Raw genomic sequence first — 21,789 nt, 5'->3', positions numbered from 1 at the left:
AGAAGTTTCAGAGGTATTCCGATTTTTTCCAGATCATTCAAAGTAATTTACTGTTTGTACTTTCTTTATTTGGATCTTTTAATAAACTCTATGGCATTGGTGGTTTTAGAGAAAGTGAGTTTAGTTGTCATTTCAAGAACCACTAAAATCACAAAAATGAGACTGTTGATAAATAGGCCTCCATAGGTTAAAAAGGTAGGCAAACATTACCTCTAATACTATGCATTCATTAAAGCTGCTAAATATAATTTGTGTGACCACTGCCCTTCTAGGTAATTAAGTAAATGTATGTTGCTTATATACAGCATGGATATTTACTTATGGGGATCAGAGCCAAAGCAGAACAAATAGCTGCCAATGTTGTAGACATGCAAAACAAGGGAATTGCATTGGCTATGATACAACAGTAAAAGACAGAGTATACCATCACCCTTAGCCTTAACTTCCCACTATTTCTTTTTGACCCTTTGCAAGAGAGGTGACTTTGGTCCCTCAATGCAAGTATAGTGGATAAAAGAATTAAAATTAATTTCAAGTTTCCTTGTAATATATACATCTACCTAACAATGTTTAGTTTAATGACAAATTTGCCATCTGAAGGAGCAGTGGGTGCAGTTGATTTTCAGGCAGCTGCAATGTGAGCTTTCCTGCCCTGCTCTGCCATTGACCCCTAACCTTTTTTGAAAGAACCATCCTCTTTTAGAGGAAAGAGTTATTTATTTGCTATAATAGCTCTTTTTCAGGCCTTCTTCCACAGATAGAAAATTGTGCAAAAATGGGACAGTTTAGTGATATTGACAACTGTTCTTATAGAACATCACTAAACCCATTTAAGAAGGTGGGGAAAAAGAAAGTTAGCTGCTAAATACGCTTCTGAATGTGTAACGTTTGAAGAAAACATTAATAGCAAGCTACTTGGATGAGATAGGCTGCATTAGTGAGCTGGTATACAAAGGCTATGACCAATAATTTAGAAATGCTGCCAGCCCTGTACAGGTCTAAATTACAGTATGAACATAATATATCTATATATATATATATATCTATCTATCTATATATATATATATATATATATATATATATATATATATATATATATATATATATATATATATATATATATATATATATATATATATATATATAGGAATGCCTGGTGAAAAAGGAAAGTAAAAATATGAGCAAGTCAATACAATGATCTTTTTGAGTAAATAAAAGACTGCCTCTAACACAAGCTGTTTCGCACAGGGAAGAGTGTATTGAAATGCTGCCCAATGTTAAAGGAACAGTTTAAGAGAACATGCCACATTTATCACAGCTTCACAGACAAGTTATTGAGCTGTCTATGAAAAACAGAGCCAAACAGGAAAGCTTTCAGCAGAAAGCAGTGGTTGAGGGCCTTGATTGATAGAGTCAGATGATGCAAGGCTGTCTGATGACCTTTCTGCAAAATAAAGTAAAGGAACTCAAGGACTTTTATGGTGATCTCTGACCACAGATGAACAGCTACTTTATTACAGAAAGGGCTGGAGACACGCCTTTATTCTTCATGGTTGCCCTTCTAAATGTACAGAGCTCTTTAACATAGGATGACCATTTCTGTTTGTGATCAAAACAGTTAATGGTAGGATGTAGTTTTCACTGTAATATCAGCAATATAGTGTAGAGAAATGCCAGATGTATTGCTGTTTATACTGTATTGTGTTTTTTGCAATGTTTCTATACAAGCACAAGTGAAATATTGTTTGCCTGCTTAACCCCTACCAGTTTGGCTGACAAACACATGGATATTATTAACCCTTCCTGTATCAAATTTTATGAATTGCAATGTGCAATTATGCTAATTAGTCCACATTCCTACCGGATGTCAGACCTTAAAGTAACAGTAAGGAATGACATTATGATGTAGTGTTGCCCTGCACTGGTTTGCACTGGTTTGTTTGCTTCAGAAACACAACTATAGTTAATATAATCAAGCTGCTGTGTAGCCATGGGGGCAGCCATTCAAGCACAGGATACACAGTTGATAGCAGAAAAGTTCTGAAAAATCCCATTTTATATATACAACACTTATCTATTATCTGCTGTGTATCTTGTGCCTTTTCACCTTTTTTCTAGCTTGAATGGCTGCCCCATGGCTACACAGCAGGTTGTTTATGTAAACTGTTATATAGTTTCTGAAGTAAATACACCGGTTTTACAAGTACAGTGCTACATTAAATTGTCATTCTTTTAAAAAAAACTTAAATTTTTTTGCTGTTACTGGTCCTTTAACTGATTTTTTTTTTTTTTTTTGCTGCCACAACAGAACACGCAAAGTCGTCCACTAACCTTGGATAAATCTGAATCAGGGCAGAAACCCATAGCAACCAATTAGTGATTAGTTCAGAAAATCATAGGAAGAATAATACTGTAATCTTACAGAGTGCAAGTTTCCCAGGGTTGCTGCTCTCCACACTAAGTGCTAGCTCAAAAATCAGGACCCGATGTGGACTGTACCCACCTCCTGCTGCTTCCTCCCATGCTCATGCAAATGATGTGTAAGTTAGAGGCAAGTATGGGATGAGCAAGAAGAACGCGTATGGGCCTCTCCCACCTGCTTGTCTTGGATCATGAGCTGACTTAAGCAGTCATTGCTGGATCCAAAGGCCATGCCGCAAAGGCCTGCAGCTATTTTCCCAGAGGTGAACGCAGTTTGCAAATTGCAAAAATATGTGCAATGAAGGCCTTCATTTTGCACTTTGCTGGCTGTGTTCAGCTTGGCAAAGGAGGCCTACTAAATTTGCCATGGTGCAGTAACCTATAGCAACCAATCAGCAGGTAGTATATAATGGTCACCTGTTTAAAAGCAAATATCTTACTGCACCTTTACAGTACCTGGGCAAACGTAGTGTCTTTTTATTACTTGGGGGTTAGTTAGGTATCCCCTGTAGGAATGGGGTGGTGTATTGACATTGTCTCCCTCTTCAGCTTATGGGAATCATCTCACAAACATTTAAGCTTGTGTTGCAAAAGCCCAAAGTGTACTCTGCCATAATACATGCAACTAATTGTAACAAGTCCCCCTCAGGGGCCAGGAGTGTGGTAAACTGTGTGTTATATATTGGTGCATGTAGGTTAGAATACTTTGGATTGCAAGATGCAACACATATTGACATAAACTTCCCCTTTAAATAGGTTTGCTTTAGGTCAGTAGGGTATGTTTACAAATGAAGGGTTAAATTGATGGCTCATGCCTCTGATTCCTGAATGTGTGCTCAAACAGAAATATCCATTAAGTGTATGCTGCTAGTGGGGTGTAAATACAAATGTGCCCTTGTTTAATGAATTAGTTGCCCTTGAACAGCAACATGTGTACCAAACACAGATTGCTTGCTTAATCAATAATTTAACAGACTTTTTTCAAAGATATGGAAATTACATCTCTATGGTGATCTACAAAATAAAAAGTTACATCTTTTTTTGCTATCACAAAATAAAACAAAATTATTTTCAGTAAATGTTAACCTGGGAGAGGGGAACAATTTCACCTTACATTATACAGTTATATTTTCATATTTAATTCTCAGAAGGCAGGCTTCTTCATACTACTGTATTTAAATGGACTTTGTGATTGCAAAGTGTTAAAGTTAGCACCTAACCCAAGGATGAACCCATTTATAACAAATTGACATCGCTTGCTGGCTGTTCTGGAGGAAGGATCTGGTCAGGACTGATGTTGCTGTCCTGAACTCATTAGAGAAAGCTGAGATAAATAATGATAGCCACAGCTTCTAATAGCCATATTAGTCTCAAGTAATGCTGATTTGGTTTGCAGGTTCTTGCTCTACTAGATGGTCAAACATTATCCAAGAAATTATTAGAAAGGGGGTGTGCATAACCTTCTAGAGACAAACACATTATTAACAATTAGCTTGCAACTTCATAAGAGCATTTTAGGCCAATTAAAACAACACATGTTTTCAAATTATAATTCTCAAGGTCATTTTAGGCATATTCTCAACAGAGCTTATGTATAATTGATGTAGTGTGATATGGGATCTACATGTTTCTATGTGCCTTTTGTTTCACCTAAAATGATCCTCCTTCTCAAGGACTTGTCTTCACATTATTTTCTTCTTTCCTTGCCCTTTCATAAAGACAGTATTTTGGCCGGGTGACATTATGAGCATGGGTTTCCCTACCATACTGATTACTTGATGTAATACTAAGCAAGCTTAAGTAAACTGTGTGTCTTCAATCTTTGCAATCACTTAGGGCTGGGCATCAGAGGATACCATCCATCATTTGAGGCCTCAAACATATGGTACATCAGCAATCTTCAGCTGACCTAAATGAAAGTAAAAACTACAATGCCTTTTCACAATAAGAAATTGTTGTCCACTGAATTACAGGTTTGTGATTAGATTGCTAACATGGCCAACTCGATATATAAGTGAGGTGAATACCAAGTATAGCCCTAAGGACCATCTGAAGATCCATTTATGCTCTTCAGGTTTGTAATCACTCAGGAAAGAAAAGCGCATTTATATGTTACCAGATTTATATTTCTGTACCTAACAAAAACAGACATACGTTATGCTATTTATTTGCCTCTTTTGCTTTCTTTACTGATACACATATATAAAGTCCTCTTTGGTTTTAGTAACACAGCCAACACATTACAGTACCCTGTGTTTTAAATTACAGTAAGTCAAAGATTTACTTCCATGTTTTTATATTAAAGATTAAACTTTATTTTACAAGCTATATTTTCTATGCAAGGATAAACTGCATATAAAAAAAGAAGTGATCTTGTTTTGTTGTTATTACTTGTTCAGGGAATTGCTAGAGGCACATTGGTTTCGGTTCAAAATTGTGCCCAATCATGATTACACACTTTATGACCATTCTTTTCTCTGGTAGATCTATTTGTTTACCATATTGATTGAATCATGTGTGATTCAGCCTGCACCAATCAACTTATGGCAAACTATTTTAAGCCATGTCATTTGCTGGCCAATTTTCTTGATCTCAAGGCAAGAAGACTTTAGAAGATTGAACCTCAATTTTCTTAGCCAGGTTATTAGTTTGCCATGTATAATACTATAAACTATAACCCTTGCATTTGAGAAGAAAGTAATGGTACATTCAATGGACTTTTTTATGGCAGTGTGTACCTTACTTTATCGTATTTAGTAAATGAGAATGTGTGCTAGATATTTTTCGAAGTTGACAAAATGCTCAAAACTGACCTTACTTCAAAGTGAATGGAATTATTGACAGACTTGTTATGCTCAAAAGAACTGCGTACATACAGGTGCGCATCAGCAGGCCTGGACTGGCAATCTGTAGATTCTGGCAAATGCCAGAGGGGGTGCTGTAAGGTGCCATAGAAAGTCACTATTTATTGGGCTGGTGGGGGGCTATTTGGGCCTCTATGTATGTGAAATGCCAGGGCCTATTTGTATCGCAGACCTGTGTATCAGTAAAAAGACACAAGTAAGAGGAGTGCTTGTGTAAATGGCTTCTCAAGCTCAGCATTCACAGCAGTCAGGTGGAAATCTTTGCAGCAAATACTATAAGGGCAAAAATCTGTTCCTTACAGTATCATGAGCAAACAAAGAAAAAGCATTTGCCTTAGGCTAATGACACACAGGAGATTTGTCACTTGCATTTAAATCTGCTCTACCACAGTTAACAAATCTCTCCAAAATGCGTTACCACCAGCAATAAAGTAAATCACTGATGGGAAAACATACTGTATATGGCTCTTTGTTTTCCAAAATTGCCCGAAGTTGCCTTGCAAGGAAACTTCAGAAAACAAAACGCTATCTATGTTTTTCGACTTGCGATTAACCTTATAGTGTAACTCAAAATAACAAACAAATCATTCCTGTTTGAATGCAATTGGAATATTGATCTTATCTGGTCTTTGTTTAAACCATTAAGGGAAACTGCAATTTTTATACTGATCCCTTTTGGTTACCTTTAGCTTTGACTCTACTGACTCTACTGTACTAATACTTCTGTTATTTTATTCAGACCTTTCCAGCAGAGAATAAATGCCATTAAAAAACATCCCATTGTTACTAAATATAATTAGAATAGGAGTGGAGCCCCTCAGTACCGGTACATTCCTGCTCAGCAGAACATTTCTATCTAGGATTATGCTGTTTTATGTTTAACTACATTGCTCTTTTGAAAACATAGATAAAAGCAAAATCCACTTAACTTTTGTAACTGTACTAAAATAGATTTGGGTTTTGTGAACATAAAAATGTATTGATCACTATTGTGATATTTGCCTCTTGATCCTGGTACAATGTAAACCCCCCCATCCAGTATTTCTCTCTGCAGACAGGAAAGGAACAGTCCTGAAACACAATCAATACAACCCAAAAACCTAATTTTTCCTTCCATTTATTTCATTGCATGTAGGGAGATATACTGTATGTCTACCATTGCTTATTCTCTATGAAAATGTACATTTAAGACAAAGTAACATCTTGAAAAGTGACTGATATCAAATCCTGGCTTTGAATATATCTTTTTCATTTATATATCTGCTATATGCATATTCACATACAACAGCCCTAACAATAACATACCTATTTCATCCATATTTTGTGTTTGTTCCACACTCTACAATACAAGTTACATGCATATCCAGAAATCGTGTGCAGATTATTATGCAGCAGTAAAATACCCCAATTGGCATACCTGCAGAAGCATCAGCTGGATGGTATGCTAAACCAAGCAAGGTAGGAAGGAAAACTAAAATTATACAAGATCGATAAGACCTGGGACCTGTGGTTTTCTGGATAAGGGACCTGTATTTCATTATTCAAAATGAATATGTAAGAATAGCATCTTACTGATCTACCTCTGATATTAAGTAATAAGGCTGAATAGTCAACCACTAAGTTTAGGTGTTCTGTTTGAATACCTAAAAGAAGCAATTTAGCAATACAGATGCTCTATTTTTTTATAGTTCCATAGCTGAAGCCTCAGATTCCCCCAGCCTCACGAGGCATCCCTAACTCTGATTATCCAGAAATCAAATCACATTTCTGCATCTGAAGCCACTGCATCAGCCCAGGTGTAGGCACATGGAGTGGATTTCTGTGCTAAAATGCATACTTGCATGCTTTGGCGCTGATATTCACTCCCTGTGACTTCACCTGTGCTGACTCAGTGGCTCCTGGTGCAGACACGAGAGGGCTGATACTAACTGTGTCAGTAGCCTTAGGGTAAGAGTACATTACTTAGATCCTCAGATCTATCTATAGTGACCACTACCAACTATGATTGCAGGGCTTATGACCAAAACCCCTCCAAGTCACATTAAAGGGGTTCTGTCCTGTGCTGTGTGCAAATATTAATCTGAAATCTTGGTCTATATCTAGACAAATGCATTTGAATATAAATTTTCAATGTAAGGATTTCTGTTTTATATTGATGTTTTTGTGGCACCTGATGGTACCTGAACAGTTCCAAAGCAGACTATATTGGTCAGCCCTAACTGATTTCAATTTCCCTCAAGAACAACTGGCTTAAGGTGTACTGATATCTTACAGTAATCTCCTTATCTATTTCTCCTGCAGGCTCAGTGGAATTTACAGGGTTAATCCTTTGTTCTGCAGAAAGCAAGCTGCAATGAGTCTAACCAGATTCATATGGCCTGTCTGGCTTTGAGCACTTACACAATGCTATGAACCCCAGAGCAGAAAATCCACCCATACTCAGAGATAGTAGACTAATGATATTTGATTTAAATTATTTTTTTCAGATGTGTTTGCACAAGATCAGCATATGAAAGATTCTTATTTCTGATACTTATTCTGTTTTGCAATAATTTAGAAGTTAATGTATCCAAGGAAGAGAGTTTTTTTTAATACATTGGAATACTTGAATGCTGCAGAGTACTATATCTGGCCTACAGCAGCATTGCTGTAAATGCTGCTTAAAATGCTGTATCTCACCTGCAAACCACTAGTTGGATAGTACTGCCCACGATACTGCAATGCTTTTTATTATCTGAACTATTAATGCTGATAATTCACTCCTTAACTGGGAGGGAGTAGTTTTTCCGCTGTTTCATTGCCCCACTTTCCTAGAAAGGGTAATTCTTATTTAAAAGGTTACCCATTGTGCAACATGCAACATTAAATAAGAAACCAGAGGAGAACTCTGCTGAAATGTAAGACTGTTATGGCACAGTTGTATAAATTGCATCCAAGAACTGTAGTAGACATACAGTATAAGGGCTCATCAACAATGAGCAACAGTCTGCTATCTACAATTTTTTTGTACTTTATAGCCACAGACCTCTGCACTCTTTTTCAGAGCACATAGACCTGTATCTCCCTTCGTGAATACAGTGCTGACTGCATGTTAGATTGTAAATCAGATGGACCCTGCTTGCTGAAACAGAAAAGGGAAATGGCGATTGTTAAATACAGAATTTTAATACAAGTTGCAACTGTTTTACTGGAAGACTGACCAATCAACTGTAAGCTAGCCAGGTGAGTTTGCAAGTCTGCAAGTCAACGAGTCAGTGCAGGAGGAGGAAAGCTCAGTGTTTGAGTATGATGAGTGATGAGTAACTAAGCACACTGGGAGCAATAGTGTGTATTAGCGAACAGTTTACCAGGCTGCGTTATACACAGGTGAACTCTGTCCTTACTGCTTGCCCTCTTCACGGAGTGCCATCTTTTTCACCCAGCGCTCAGTACAGAATGCAGCATCCAAGAATAACCCCTAAAATATATATCTAAAAGATTAATATAATTATTTTGTGTTTACATTTCTTGATCAACAAACTAATTTAGCCACAGACTAGGGTGTATTATATAGAATACCTTTAGCCAGAAAGCTCCAGCTTACAGCCAAGGAGCTGTTTATAAATGACCCCCACTATCTCCAGGTAAGCAAATTCAGATAATCAATGGTAAGATAGTAAACCTCATTTGCAAAGGGTGCAAAGTACGAAAGAATCCACCATGTTTTTTTCACATTTGCACCCTGTCCCGCAGTTTTCAGCAAATCTGTGCTCTAAATCCAGGTCTGCCTGCTTTCATCAGCACTGTATTCATGAGGGGTTGGGGAAGGCAAGCAGGATCCCCCCCCATCCAGCCCCCTACCTGTTTCCAGAGCCCTGTATTATTTAAATATGCAATTTTTTAGTAGTATTAAGACATTGTGTTCCTTAAAGATCCCTCAGTTTCCTGAACATTTTGCATACAAGATCCCTTTTCTTTGGATTAATTATTCTGCAATCAGTTTGATAGAATGACATTGTGTTGCATTTTGAAAGGGTTAATGATGCTTTATACACAATAAAGGCTTGTCTAAGCACAATTTTCAATGTTCCTTGCAAAAGTATTGCACTTGACCTTTACTTTCAGAACAGCAAGAGAATGAAAGTGAAAAAGAAAAAGAAATGCTACTTTGATTAAGATTTTTTCTGGAAAGGCTGATGAACATCCTGAGGAACATCTGAAAAAGAATTTAACTTAAATTTAAACCTTTATGCTTTCAATAGAAAGAAGTGCTGGTAGACACTTAGCCACCTGTGTGCTGTTTTAAAGCTTTCTTTTAGTGCTGATAGAATAGGAATTTATAGATAGGCAATCTTGGCAAGATTCAAGTTCCAGAGTTCTCCCTCGAAATTATTCCTTATGATTTGCAGTCCAGGATACTAGACCTGATGTTTGCAATAGATTTGGTCTCTGCCTGTTTCTTTTAATCACCATTGTATTACCATAGTAATGATTCTATTAAACTGCTTTGCATTCCAAATGTAGTTTTCTAGTTTCTAAACTTTGTATATCAATCCCTGATTCACAATCAGTGACAAAGAATACTCTTTTACACACAGTTACCGCAATGTCTTAGTCAACAAACTTTATAAATACATTAAATCTCCCGTGATTTCTGATTTCTGTTTATTTTAATGTCTACAAATATCAACATTAAGGAGCAGAATTAAAATGTGACAACTGGAGTGCTTAAAAATTGATTTGTGTAAGAGCTTTGAGCTCATACATAAAAACCTGTTGGCACAAAATAAATAAATGGTAACTTGCACAAGAGAATAAAGGAATACTAACCACATACTTATTCAGTTATTAGTGCAGTGGGGTCTCTATGTTCAGCATAGTTTTATGTCTTTTCTCTATACAGTCCATGAAAAACATACACATCACTGTGTTGGAATGCATTGGCATGCCTAACAGATTATATACCAGAACTAAAAGGAAAATAGCAAAATCATCATTCACTATGTCCACTTATGTTCTTTTAAGATTTTTTTTGTGATTAAGGAACCTCATAGTTTGTTCAATGTATACATTTATATATATTAATCATAGCTTTATTCCCCACTGGCAACCTTTCTTCAAAAGTGGGATTCTCCTTCCCCTTTATTAGATTCATTTCCCATTTCTCTAGTTCCACAATGTCCTAATGTACTGGAGGACAAACCTATACTGCATACTCTAAAATAGGCCTTATCAGTGCTATCACACTAGTCCTCACTCTTTCTGAATAACATTGCAATTTAGTGCTATAAAGAGTACGCTTAGATCCTTTCTTTATCAATTATTCACTTGAATTTGTCGATAACTGGGGTATTTGTTAAAATTAAAAAGCTACATTTATCTTCATTAAATCTCATCAGGTTTTCCAGTTTGTCACGATCCCCCTGCAAGGATAATACATATGCTGCATGATTCTGTTATTCCATACAGCGTGTCATCAGCATACATAGCCACAATTCCTTATTCTTCACATCATTAAACAAATTAAATATCAGTGGGTCCAATACACAATCATGCCCTGACTGTGTAGGTTTAGGTTTTAGAGGTACAGCCATAAAATATAACATATTGAGCCCTATCTGGCTTTAAAAAAAAAACTGCATCTAGGCTTATTGTTAAGTCACCAAAACCCTGGATACATTGGGCCCCAAATTTTACAGAAATTCAATTCATCCAAATTTAAAACATGATAAACAATCGCTAGCAAGCATTTTCTCAGAGGAAAGGAGTAATGAGTATTTAACAGTAAGGCTCTGAAGTACAGTTCTTGTGGTACATCTTGGTGGAATCTTATCCTTCATAATGTTTGAAAGACTGCTGGTGTGGCGCCTGCACAATTTGATTTTGTGTAAAACTGCACACTAAATCTGATTTCTGCTACATTAAGGATTTCTTCAGTGAAATGCACAAAGGAAAGAATGTAATAGACTGTACTCTTCGTGGGATTCGGTAAGTGTGCTTCCCTTAAAACTCCACTTGAAACATTTAAGAACACGCACAGCAAAAACAATTTGAATTGAGAGGATAAGATGATTTAATAATACATTTAAACCAGCTGTTAGATGTTAAAATACAAATGGATTTGCATTTTCTTACGGGAAATCTATGTAAGCAGAACCTACAAATATTACCCTACACTAAACAGAATTAAATTATTTGATTCCTGCTCTGGGAATATTAAATAATGCCAACTGGTGGAAATGAGCTTGACTATAATGTATGCTTGCTGTAACTAAATATTAACCTCTTTTTATGGGCTCCCAATAATAGCAAAAAAGAGGGAAAAGTATGTTTAATTTGCAAAATGTTTAAAATGGAACCTAATTCATTGAATTAATTTAAAATGGACAATTATATTTATATACATTTTATTATGTTATAGATGGATCCATCCCAAGCAGTTGTTTAACTTATCTTTATTTTTCATGGTTTTCAACCTATTATCCTTCATATTATGCCTTATTCCAGCATGCAAAAGGGGACCATCACCCAAAAAAAATATTCCAAATCCTATTTTATCACATTAGTCAAGCAAAATGAACTTTAATTACACTATGTAAATTATTTGAATCTTATTAACTTTGGTCTGGGAATTCATAATTGTAGCAAGCAGGCAGGAGCCATTTTATGGACACTGTTATTAAGGCAAGCCTTGAATCATCTCAAAATCTTGTTTGTGCACCAGAAAGGGGGACCTGATGTCCATCCCCATGCCCTGTCTACACAATAAAATGGTGAAGAGACAGGGGGAATGTAGGAGTGCAGTGACAACTAGTAAGTTCTGAATGGAAAGTGAAAGAAAGGCATAGAGGAGGGGCAGGCAATAGCTGATTGACAGCTCTGATTTTTAATCGCGTTTACATAAGCTATTAATGCTGTCATAAAAAAAGAATTTGGAATTCATGTTTAATTTGAAAGGGACTTTTATTACACAGCTTTTTATATGTATATTTTTTTTTGTCAAAAGAATAGGCAGAATACTATTTCAGAAAATATTAAATTGCATGAAAATATTTGTTCCATGGAAACAACAAATTACAAAATCAGCCCCTTATGTATTAAGGGATACACAAGCAGCATATGACTGCTCTGATGTTCCAACTGCTCTATGTATAGGCCCAGTACAAATACAGTACAGGACTGGACTACTATAATAACATAGGAAACACTCAACTAGTGACATTACACCAGTGAAATCTTGTTGTGCACTTACAGACAATTCCATCATTCAAAAAAGAAAAAATTTAATTGTAATTTGTCAATGTAATTATAATCGAGATAACATTTGTTTATCCCTTTCTGTTCTATCCAGCAAGTTTGAAAATCCCATTGTGAAAGATGCCATTATTTGACCCAACATTTAGCTGGCCTGACTGTATTCTTGAAAGAAGTACCTTGTCTGACAGTGTTGGCGCTTAAGGAATATAAGGAAAGATGCCTTTTAAGACCTCAGTCTTCTCACTGTTTTTATCAACCAATTGCAACTATAAGGGTCCATGTTCTAATATTTATTGTATATTTTTAAACAGGGGTTTGTTTTACTTGTTTCTTTAATAACTTTTTTTGTCTAATTACACATTGGCATACTCTATTGGCCAATAAATCAAGTATAAAGACAGTTTGTGTGGTATACTGTAAAATATTACATGGTTTCTAATATAGAGTAGAAAAAAAATATATAGAATCCATACTTACATTGCATAGAAGGATTGACAATTTTTTGTATTTTTACAGAATCTGAAGGCTCCGGATTCAAAGTGTGACCATTATCCACACTGTCCAGAACTGCAATAGGCTGAGTGGTTATTATGGTTTCTGAAACAGACTGCATTTTTCTTTTTAATTCTGCCAAGAGAACTGCTTGCATTGCCTCTATAACCTGAGTAGAAATTTTTTTTATTATTCTGGAGAATATTCATTAATGAATGTAATAAATTACTGTTTCCATGATACAATATATACATATTAGACATAATACATATTTGAAAATGTTCAGTATTGATGACATGATGAAGGTACGGAAGCTGATTTGTAATGGTATTATAGATAATCATTGTTTAAACCAGGACATACCCAGTTACCCAAATGACACATATTCACATATAAGTACACAGTCACATACAACAACAAGAACTGCGGTATGGACCACCCTGCATCACATGGTCTGACAGCTCTGATCGTAAAAGGGACCATTTAATACACAATTGTGAACTGACTTGGTGTAAGAACAATTATTCATTCAAACAAATCTGCCCTTACGTGACAAACTTAAAAGATAAGTGACAGTTTATACATCATGTATGCCATACACACAAACGACGTGGTAATTAAAGAAGCCATTCGTAAATTAAAATAGAAAGTTTCCAACAAACAATGGAAAGAGAAAAATAATCCGAAAAACGAAATGTCCTTCTCTTTGGTGCTCATTGACACATCTGAAAACTTTATATAATGTAAGAATTAACAGGAAGCTTATGAATATATTCTGCAACAAATAGTTTAAAATTGAGTTAAAGGAGAAGGAAAGCTACGGAGGCATTTTATTGCCAATAGATTAGCTGCAATAGTGCAAGCTAGAATGCTATATTTATTCTGTAGAATGTTTTACCATACCTGAGTAAAAAGCTCTAGAAACTCTCTGTTTGTTTAGGATAGGAGCTGCAGTATTAATGTGGTGTGACATCACTTCCTGCCTGAGCCTCTCCCTGCTCTGGGCTCAGATTACAGTAGAGAAGGGAGGGGGTGGGGGAAGAGGAGCAAACTGAGCATGCTCTTGCCCAGGGCAATGAGGTTTAAGCTGAAGGCAGGAAGTCTGATACAGAAGCCCATGAGTACACAATAGAAGGAAAGAAATGCAGTGTCTCCTTTGACAGGGGACTCAGAGCAGCATTACTTTGGGGGGTTACTGGTATATTTAGATGGACCTTTCTGATAAGGCTTACTTAGTTTTAACCTTTCCTTCTCCTTTAAGGGGGCTATCAGTTTTGTACTATTAGTGATTATTTTCTTTTACCACTTGGAGTAATTTTTTTTAATTTTTTTAATTACTTTCTGTATATTCTGTAACTGATTATGCACAATGCCATATTCAATGTAATTTTGCCTATACTCTGTAGAAGGAAGAGCTCTCGCACACTTGTGCTGGATAATTGATTATCAAGTAGCCTATTGCTCGGTGATAGAGGCAACGGCAGCCTCCGGTAATCTATAGAAAGCAAGCACACTGGCACACAAGGCTGTTGCTGCAGGTTAACCCATGCAAAACTTTTTAATGCGCATTAAAATGTTTTGCATGGGTTAACCTGCAGCAACAGCTTTGTGTGCCAGTGTGCTTGCTTTCTACATTTTGTCTATGCTCAGCAGACGTAATAAGACAGGTCAATATGCTCAAAAGAGATGTTTTATTAGCATTATAGCTAATGTTTTGAAATTGCTTAATCTAGACAAAACAAGCATTAATCTTGAAAACTGTGTATATTGGATTCAGAACTTTTATGCTAAAGGTTATGGCAAGAAAATACAGATCATGATCTTGAAAGTAGAAGTTAATCAGAGTATAAAGTTGTGATAGATTGCTGAATAATTGCAATTGTTGCTCATTAAGTTGTTACTCAATCACAACAACTTCTCTGGAATTAAAGAGCCTTACATACATTAGCCTAGCAAACCCGTCCATAACATCCTGTAGTATTTATGTGAGATAGGACTGACTGCAGAAAACGTAAACATGATTGCTCCCTTTAAACTCAAATCAGCAGTAGAGCAAGGTAAAAAATTGACCAGGTTAAGAAAGAAGGAGATAAAAATACAAGGAACCACAGATTAAACATAGCCACTTTACCTGCACAGATTGGCCTTTCCAAGATGAAACAAGCTTAGTTAAGGATACATTTTCTGGATCAGGAAAACTTTTGTCTGAAAAGGAAAGGAACAGTTTAGTGATATTTTCATTACTGAAAGTCTGCATTATGAATATTTTTTGGATTGCCAGGGCACTGGATTAGTCTTGTCCTTATAAAACATTCTTTTTTGTGTCAGAACATATTAAAAAAACAAACTGTTAAATAGAAAATTATTAGTAATGGTTTACCTAATGGTAACTATTGTTAAAAGTTACCTATGATAAATTGGCCCACTTTTATCACCCTTTGCTTTTGTATGTTAAATCGGTAGAGCTTTAAAAAAAAATAAAATAACATATATATATTTGATTCCTGACGAAGGTCCCTGTGGGGGACTGAAATGTTGAGCAAAATAAACCTTTGGAAGATTGATTCAGCAAGTCCTGTGAGTACAGTTCTTCTGCATTGCTTAGTATATAGTATACATATAGGGATCTATAGGGTTAATTCCCCTATGGTCCTTAAAAAAAGGACCACATGGTGGGAAATCCCCTGCCTGGCCAGCTACAGGTTGGACCGAGATTGAAGGTAGTGGGAGTGAGCCCTTTTTCCTGTGCAGTGTGTTCTGTCAGATACTGGAGGTTGCCGGTAGGTGTCACTTCTGCACAACTGTTTGATAAAGTAGGAGTAAAGGGAGTTTGTTGTGATCACACTGCTGATAGTATTGGGAGTAGTACCCTGAAGATTCAAAACAAGCTTTCATGTGCTTGACTGAAAGATTTCATCGATGTGGATGCCAGTTACAGCCCTGTATGAGGCTGCCCATCTATGTGAGTCCCCGGGTGAGTTATGCCTGAGGGAGGGTAGTGAAAGGATTCAGGAATGTGTTCCTGTTCAACATACAGGTGTTGTTTGTGTGCCTGCTATGTAGGAGGAACTACCTCTGTCCACCTGGAGAGGTATTTGGGCAGGTAGCGCTACCTTGGGAAAGTTAAGAGCTCTTTGGAGAAAAGGGACTGAGACTCTCTTTGTCCACCAGGAGTGGAGTGTGGGACTTTGCCTGGCAAGGAGGTGCCAGGATTGTACTGCAATGAGTTCCCCATGGTAGTGGGTCATTAATATGTGAACTGCATATTTACTTTGTCTTTACTCTTTACTTTATAAAGTTTATGTCTTTTACTGTAAATCGTGTGTTTGATTATTGTTTTTCCTAATGGAGCCACCTGCAGGTGTATTCCTGGATTCCATTAGGTGGAGGCACTGCCATGAGAGGTAACTGTGACTTTGCACAATGATTGGTGGGGTGTGAGATAAATGGGTGCTTCACTTCCAATGCACTATCCTGATGATGATCTTCTGCAGATCGAAACGCCTTGATGCGATAATGGATGAATAAAGTTCTTTCTTTCTTACAAACATTTGAACTTGCTGCCGTGAGTGCTTTCTTTAATGGAACTACTGTATATATATATATATATATATATATATATATATATATATATATAAATACTTGTAATTTTCCGCACACCGCTGAACGAAGCAAAATACCCAGGTGCTACTCAAATAGACAATATCAATAGTTTTCCAAGGGAGAATGAGTGCACACTGGGAACATTTAAATAGGTTATTTTAAAACCATAATTTTATTAAAGTTAATTAAAAACAGGCCGACGTTTCGGTCCACTTTTAGGACTTTCGGTCCACTTCTAGTCTTGAAAAAGGTCCTAGAAGTGGACCGAAACGTCGGCCTGTTTTTAATTAACGTAAATAAAATTATAGTTTTAAAATAACCTATTTAAATGTTCCCAGTGTGCACTCATTCTCCCTTGGAAAACTTTATATATATATATATATATATATATATATATATATATATATATATATATATATATATATATATATATATATATATATATTTATATATATATATATATATATATATATATATATATATATATATATATATATATATATATATATATATATTGTATGCATTAGGTAAGAAATGATTCTCTACTTTTCCTGAAGGCACATCTGAACCTTAAACTAATAAAAACCATTAACACATTGAATAAGAAGTAGTAGTAAGTCAAGGAGTAGTGCACCAACATGGAATTTGTAAAATATTAAATAAAATTGCTTGATATCATCTGAAACAAGTCCCACTGACTATATAAACTCAGCAGTTTGAAGTCTTTTCTCATGCAAATTATTGATTAATAATCACAAATATTTGAGTTTTCAAAAAATCAAGCATATTCATGTTTTTTCTTGATTCACAAGGAAACTCAAACTTGAGTTGCTCCATGTGTCCTTGATGACAATATATCTTGAAAAGACCAACTGACCAAGAATAAGATCATGCGAATTGTGAACATACTTAGATTAAGCTGTTAAATTCTTTTTCTTACTGTATGAACTTACCATGCAGAAGCTCAGAAAACATGGAAAATGAATTAAATTGTTCAGTATTTTTCCATTTAACACGCACAGACTCCATCTTCTCTTGACTAAAGGGACATATAATTTAAATGTCGACAGGTGAACAGTTTTGGACAAATATTCATGAAATAAACACTTATAGGCAGATTTATCAAGGGTCGAATTTCAAATTCATGTGAATTTTTTAAAACTCCCATAAACTCCCATGATCAAAATTTATTTCAAAAAATCATATTTTCTAAATTTGGGTGAATAGGATCGACCTGAAAACTTGAATCGAATTTGAATCAAATTGGATTTGAGTTTTAAAAACTCAATTCGACTTTTTTCTCTGAAAAAAACTTGAATGTCAGAAAGGCTGCAAAAAACTTCAAATAGATCCCAGAATGTCTTCCATTGACTAAAACAGCAATTCTGAAGGTTTTAGGTGGTGAATAGTCGAGTTTGAGTTCTTAAAGAGCCAGAGTATGATAATCTCGAAAATCAAATTAGAATTTTTAATAAAACTCAAATCGAATTTTAACAATTCCCTTGTCGAATTTAATAGTTTTGGCCATAAAATCAAAAATTTGATTTCGAATTTAGAATTTTCAATTCAACCCTTGATAAATCTGCCCCTTATACTTGATTTTCTGTTTTTTAAACCTTTTATCTATATTTTACAATGTGTACCTCGCAAATTCTGTGAATCTCAGTCATTGTTATACAATATTTTGTCATATATTCCAAGAAATGTTAAGATATGCTAAAAAAAGAAAACTAGAATGCAAGTATTCATGACATGGCCTAAGATTACAATAACGCTCCTTTGCCTGTTTTATATTTGTCATTATGTGCCAGTGAGTGTCAGGAACATGTGATTTCTGGGCTAAAATATTGAAAGGGAGAAAGTAAGGTTGGGTGCAAAGAACAGAGACACTTTAAACCTATTTCTTGCTTTCTTTGAGTACAGAAAGGATAATAAAGACCTAGCATGACTGAGAAAGATTGTTTTTACACCTTCAAAACAAAAGTCAAATAGATATGGTGAAAAGTTACATTTAACAAATGTGAAATGTTTTTACAGTTAAGAAGGATCAGCAACATAAATTCAATCATCTGCATAGTTTTTGAACATTGTGGTCTAACAAACAAAGGAGGTAGTTCTACTTGGCAGTCCCCATCTAGTGGTAGTCTGCCTGATTAATAACACTAGTAGATATAAAACTTAGAAGTGATCCATGGAGCAGAAATATGGCTGACTAATAAGGAAATATGTATATCACGAGTAAATGATCTGTGCCCTCATGTCTGCACTCTTAGTTAGAATTATAATAATAAGCATTGTTATAGTTGTGTTGGAACAAATGCTGTGTAAAACAGTATAGTGTCAAACTATCCATCAAATATTCACTAACCATACCTTCATTTCTACTAGTTTACTCTTTTATTTTGTACCTGATGATGCTGCTGAACGTTGATACAGGCTCCATACTCAGCCCTTTACTGACAACACATAACTTCTTTAAAACATATGCTAGAGTGTTCAGGCTCATTGTGTTAAAACAGTTACTTTTTTGATGTGCACATTTTTCATTGTGTTTCTGGGTAGCCACAGAATATTTTAATGAAAGATCCATGACTTTCCTTGTGAATGAATGATGTAAACTTTTTGCAGAAACATCATTGTTTATCAACATTTGGTTCCATCCTGGTAGCATTAATCCAATGTGATCCACACTTGATATAATTCCAAAAGTGACAGAAGTTTGAATCTCAAGGATATCCAAGTGTCTGATGCAGAAATTGTCCAGTTCTTTATCTAGACCCCAAGGTATAAGACATGACAGAAAAAGTTTTGCTGCATCAGTTATCATGTTTACGTCTATTTTTCCTGTGGATTCCATTCTATTTCTTTTACTGCTTTTGAATTTCTTGTTTCTTTTAATCCCACCTGATTCTTCATTTAGGCGTCCAACATTTTCTTTCACAACTGTCTCTGCCATTTGACCATCCACTTGATAAAAGGATCCAGCAGTCTTGTTTCTTTTGAGTGTTAATGGCCGTTTCTCTGAAGAACTTTTGACTGTTTTTAGTGCATCGTAACTGCTGAAAGAGTTTGCTGACTTCAGTCCATTTGCTTGGGATAAATGAAGAAGTTCTAAAACTTTTTCTAGATCAAATAAAAGCAAGTGCAAGCTAATGTTATACTTAGATTTCACTGGTACAACTGAAAAAGGTCTCGGGATGTAACTGGAATTTGCAACCTGAAAGCAAAAAAATATAAATCTTTATTATATACACATCTTTTTATTATTGATGAACAGACAGGCTTTTTATGTCATAGGCATTACAGGTTCATGCATCTAGAAGCATTATAATTATACAGTATATAATAATTAACATCCCTATGCAATTCTTTTTTCTTCCTCTCTGCCTTTTTGTAAAATTGTATACATATGGCAATGGAGAACCTCATCAGAACCCACACAGTGCACATTATGAAAAAAAAACACATAACACAACTTGCTATTGCCCTCTTTGTATAACATTTGTGTCAATTGTCATCTTTTTTAATTTCTGATTTCTCAATGATACATGGTGTAAACTATTGTAGTACAATTGGCAGATCCTGGAGAATTATTCGCTTTGTATACCATGAGGTTCTCTGGAAGCTCTGTGCCAGCGCTTGTTGTTTTTCTTTAGGTTGTGTTGTGATGTAGCTCACCCATGTTTTAAAAAAATATTTTAACCAGCTTTTCCTTTTGTATAGAGGCTTCAATCATACTGGTATTTTTATTAACCTTCAGCAAAAGTAATCTTGTCATTCTGTATAGTTACCCTTCCATATAATCTACTAAAGAAAATGTCATAAGTTCATAATATTTTGCATAATTCATAAAATATAACTTTGAAAAAACTCCAAATAATCCTTTTAGTTAAAGTTAGAGTTCTATTATTCTACTATAATTATGGGGGTTATTTATCAAAGTCTGAATTTATCTCAATATGTTCTACTACAAACTCCGTTCAAATCCACTCGGGTGTTTCACACTTATTTATTATTAAATTTTCACGAAAATTTGCTTTGCAGGAAAAAATCAGCTTTTCACAATTTTTTTCAGATTTTCCAGATTTTTTCAGAATTTTCACCTGAAAACTCAGAAAACTTCAGGGTATTGCACGACCAGCACACATAAAAAAATCATTGGGACTTCTCCCATTATATGTAACCTCAACAGGACTGAGATGCCGGATTTTCAGATTCGGACTTTCCATATATTCTACTAAAGAAAATGTCATAAGTTCATAATATTTTGCATAATTCATAAAATATAACTTTGAAAAAACTCCATATAATCCTTTTAGTTAAAGTTAGACTTAACTAATTCTTCTACTATAATTATGGGCGTTATTTATCAAAGTCTGAATTTATCTCAATATGTTCTACTACAAACTCCGTTCAAAACCACTCGGGTGTTTCACACTTATTTATTATTAAATTTTCCAGAAAATTTGCTTTGCAGGAAAAAAAATCAGCTTTTCACAATTTTTTCAGATTTTCCCATCAGATTTTCCAGATTTTTTCAGAATTTTCACCCGAAAACTCCAGGGTATTGCACGACCAGCGCACATAAAAAAATCATTGGGACTTCTCTCATTATATGTAACCTCAACAGGTCTGAGATGCCGGATTTTCAGATTCAGACTTTCCATCCTCGAGGTTTAATAAATAAATTCCGAAAAATTCGTGATTTTTTTAAAAGTCCGATTTTATTAAAAAAAATCAATTTTTGCATTCAGAGTTTAGTAATTAGCCCCCTATATGTGGTTTAGTCCATCATTTTGGTTTAATGTTTACTACAAATTTAGTTTACTACAAAGTTTATTTCCATATCTGTTCAATTTATCTTTAAATCTTAGGGGGTTATTTATTAGAGGTCGAGTTATGTTTTCTGAAAAAAAAAAAATCTAATTTTTCGAGATTAGTTTCACTAACATTCAGGGGGAATAAACAAAATTTTTTAAGAATGGCAAAAGTCCAAAAAAACTCCAGCTAAAACCTGTCAAATTCATGTAAAAGTCAATGGCAGAGGTCCCTATGACCATTAGAAGATGTTTTTTGCCTTCGTGATTTTTGGGTGTTTTATGCATGTTTGTGCTTGAAAACTGCATAAATTCAAAGTATTAGAGGTTTTTCAGCCTATAAACTTTTTTTGAAT

At 35.2% G+C, this 21,789-nt stretch overlaps 1 protein-coding gene across 1 annotated transcript in view; it reads right to left on the bottom strand.

Moving 5' to 3' along the window:
- Positions 1 to 21,789, bottom strand: part of LOC108711381 (WD repeat-containing protein 72) — a 142,202-nt gene that overhangs the window by 16,284 nt on the left and 104,129 nt on the right. Inside the window, exons 15-18 of the mRNA XM_018253064.2 lie at positions 19,025 to 19,833; positions 17,570 to 17,655; positions 15,145 to 15,218; positions 12,999 to 13,182 (exon numbers count right to left, since the gene is read on the bottom strand). Of these exons, the coding sequence (XP_018108553.1) occupies positions 12,999 to 13,182; positions 15,145 to 15,218; positions 17,570 to 17,655; positions 19,025 to 19,833 (1,153 nt within the window). The remainder of the gene's footprint in view (positions 1 to 12,998; positions 13,183 to 15,144; positions 15,219 to 17,569; positions 17,656 to 19,024; positions 19,834 to 21,789) is intronic.

The sequence above is a fragment of the Xenopus laevis genome, chromosome 3L, assembly GCF_017654675.1.
Source record: "Xenopus laevis strain J_2021 chromosome 3L, Xenopus_laevis_v10.1, whole genome shotgun sequence".
NCBI lineage: Eukaryota > Metazoa > Chordata > Amphibia > Anura > Pipidae > Xenopus > Xenopus laevis.
This window is presented reverse-complemented; position numbering and strand designations above follow the sequence as displayed.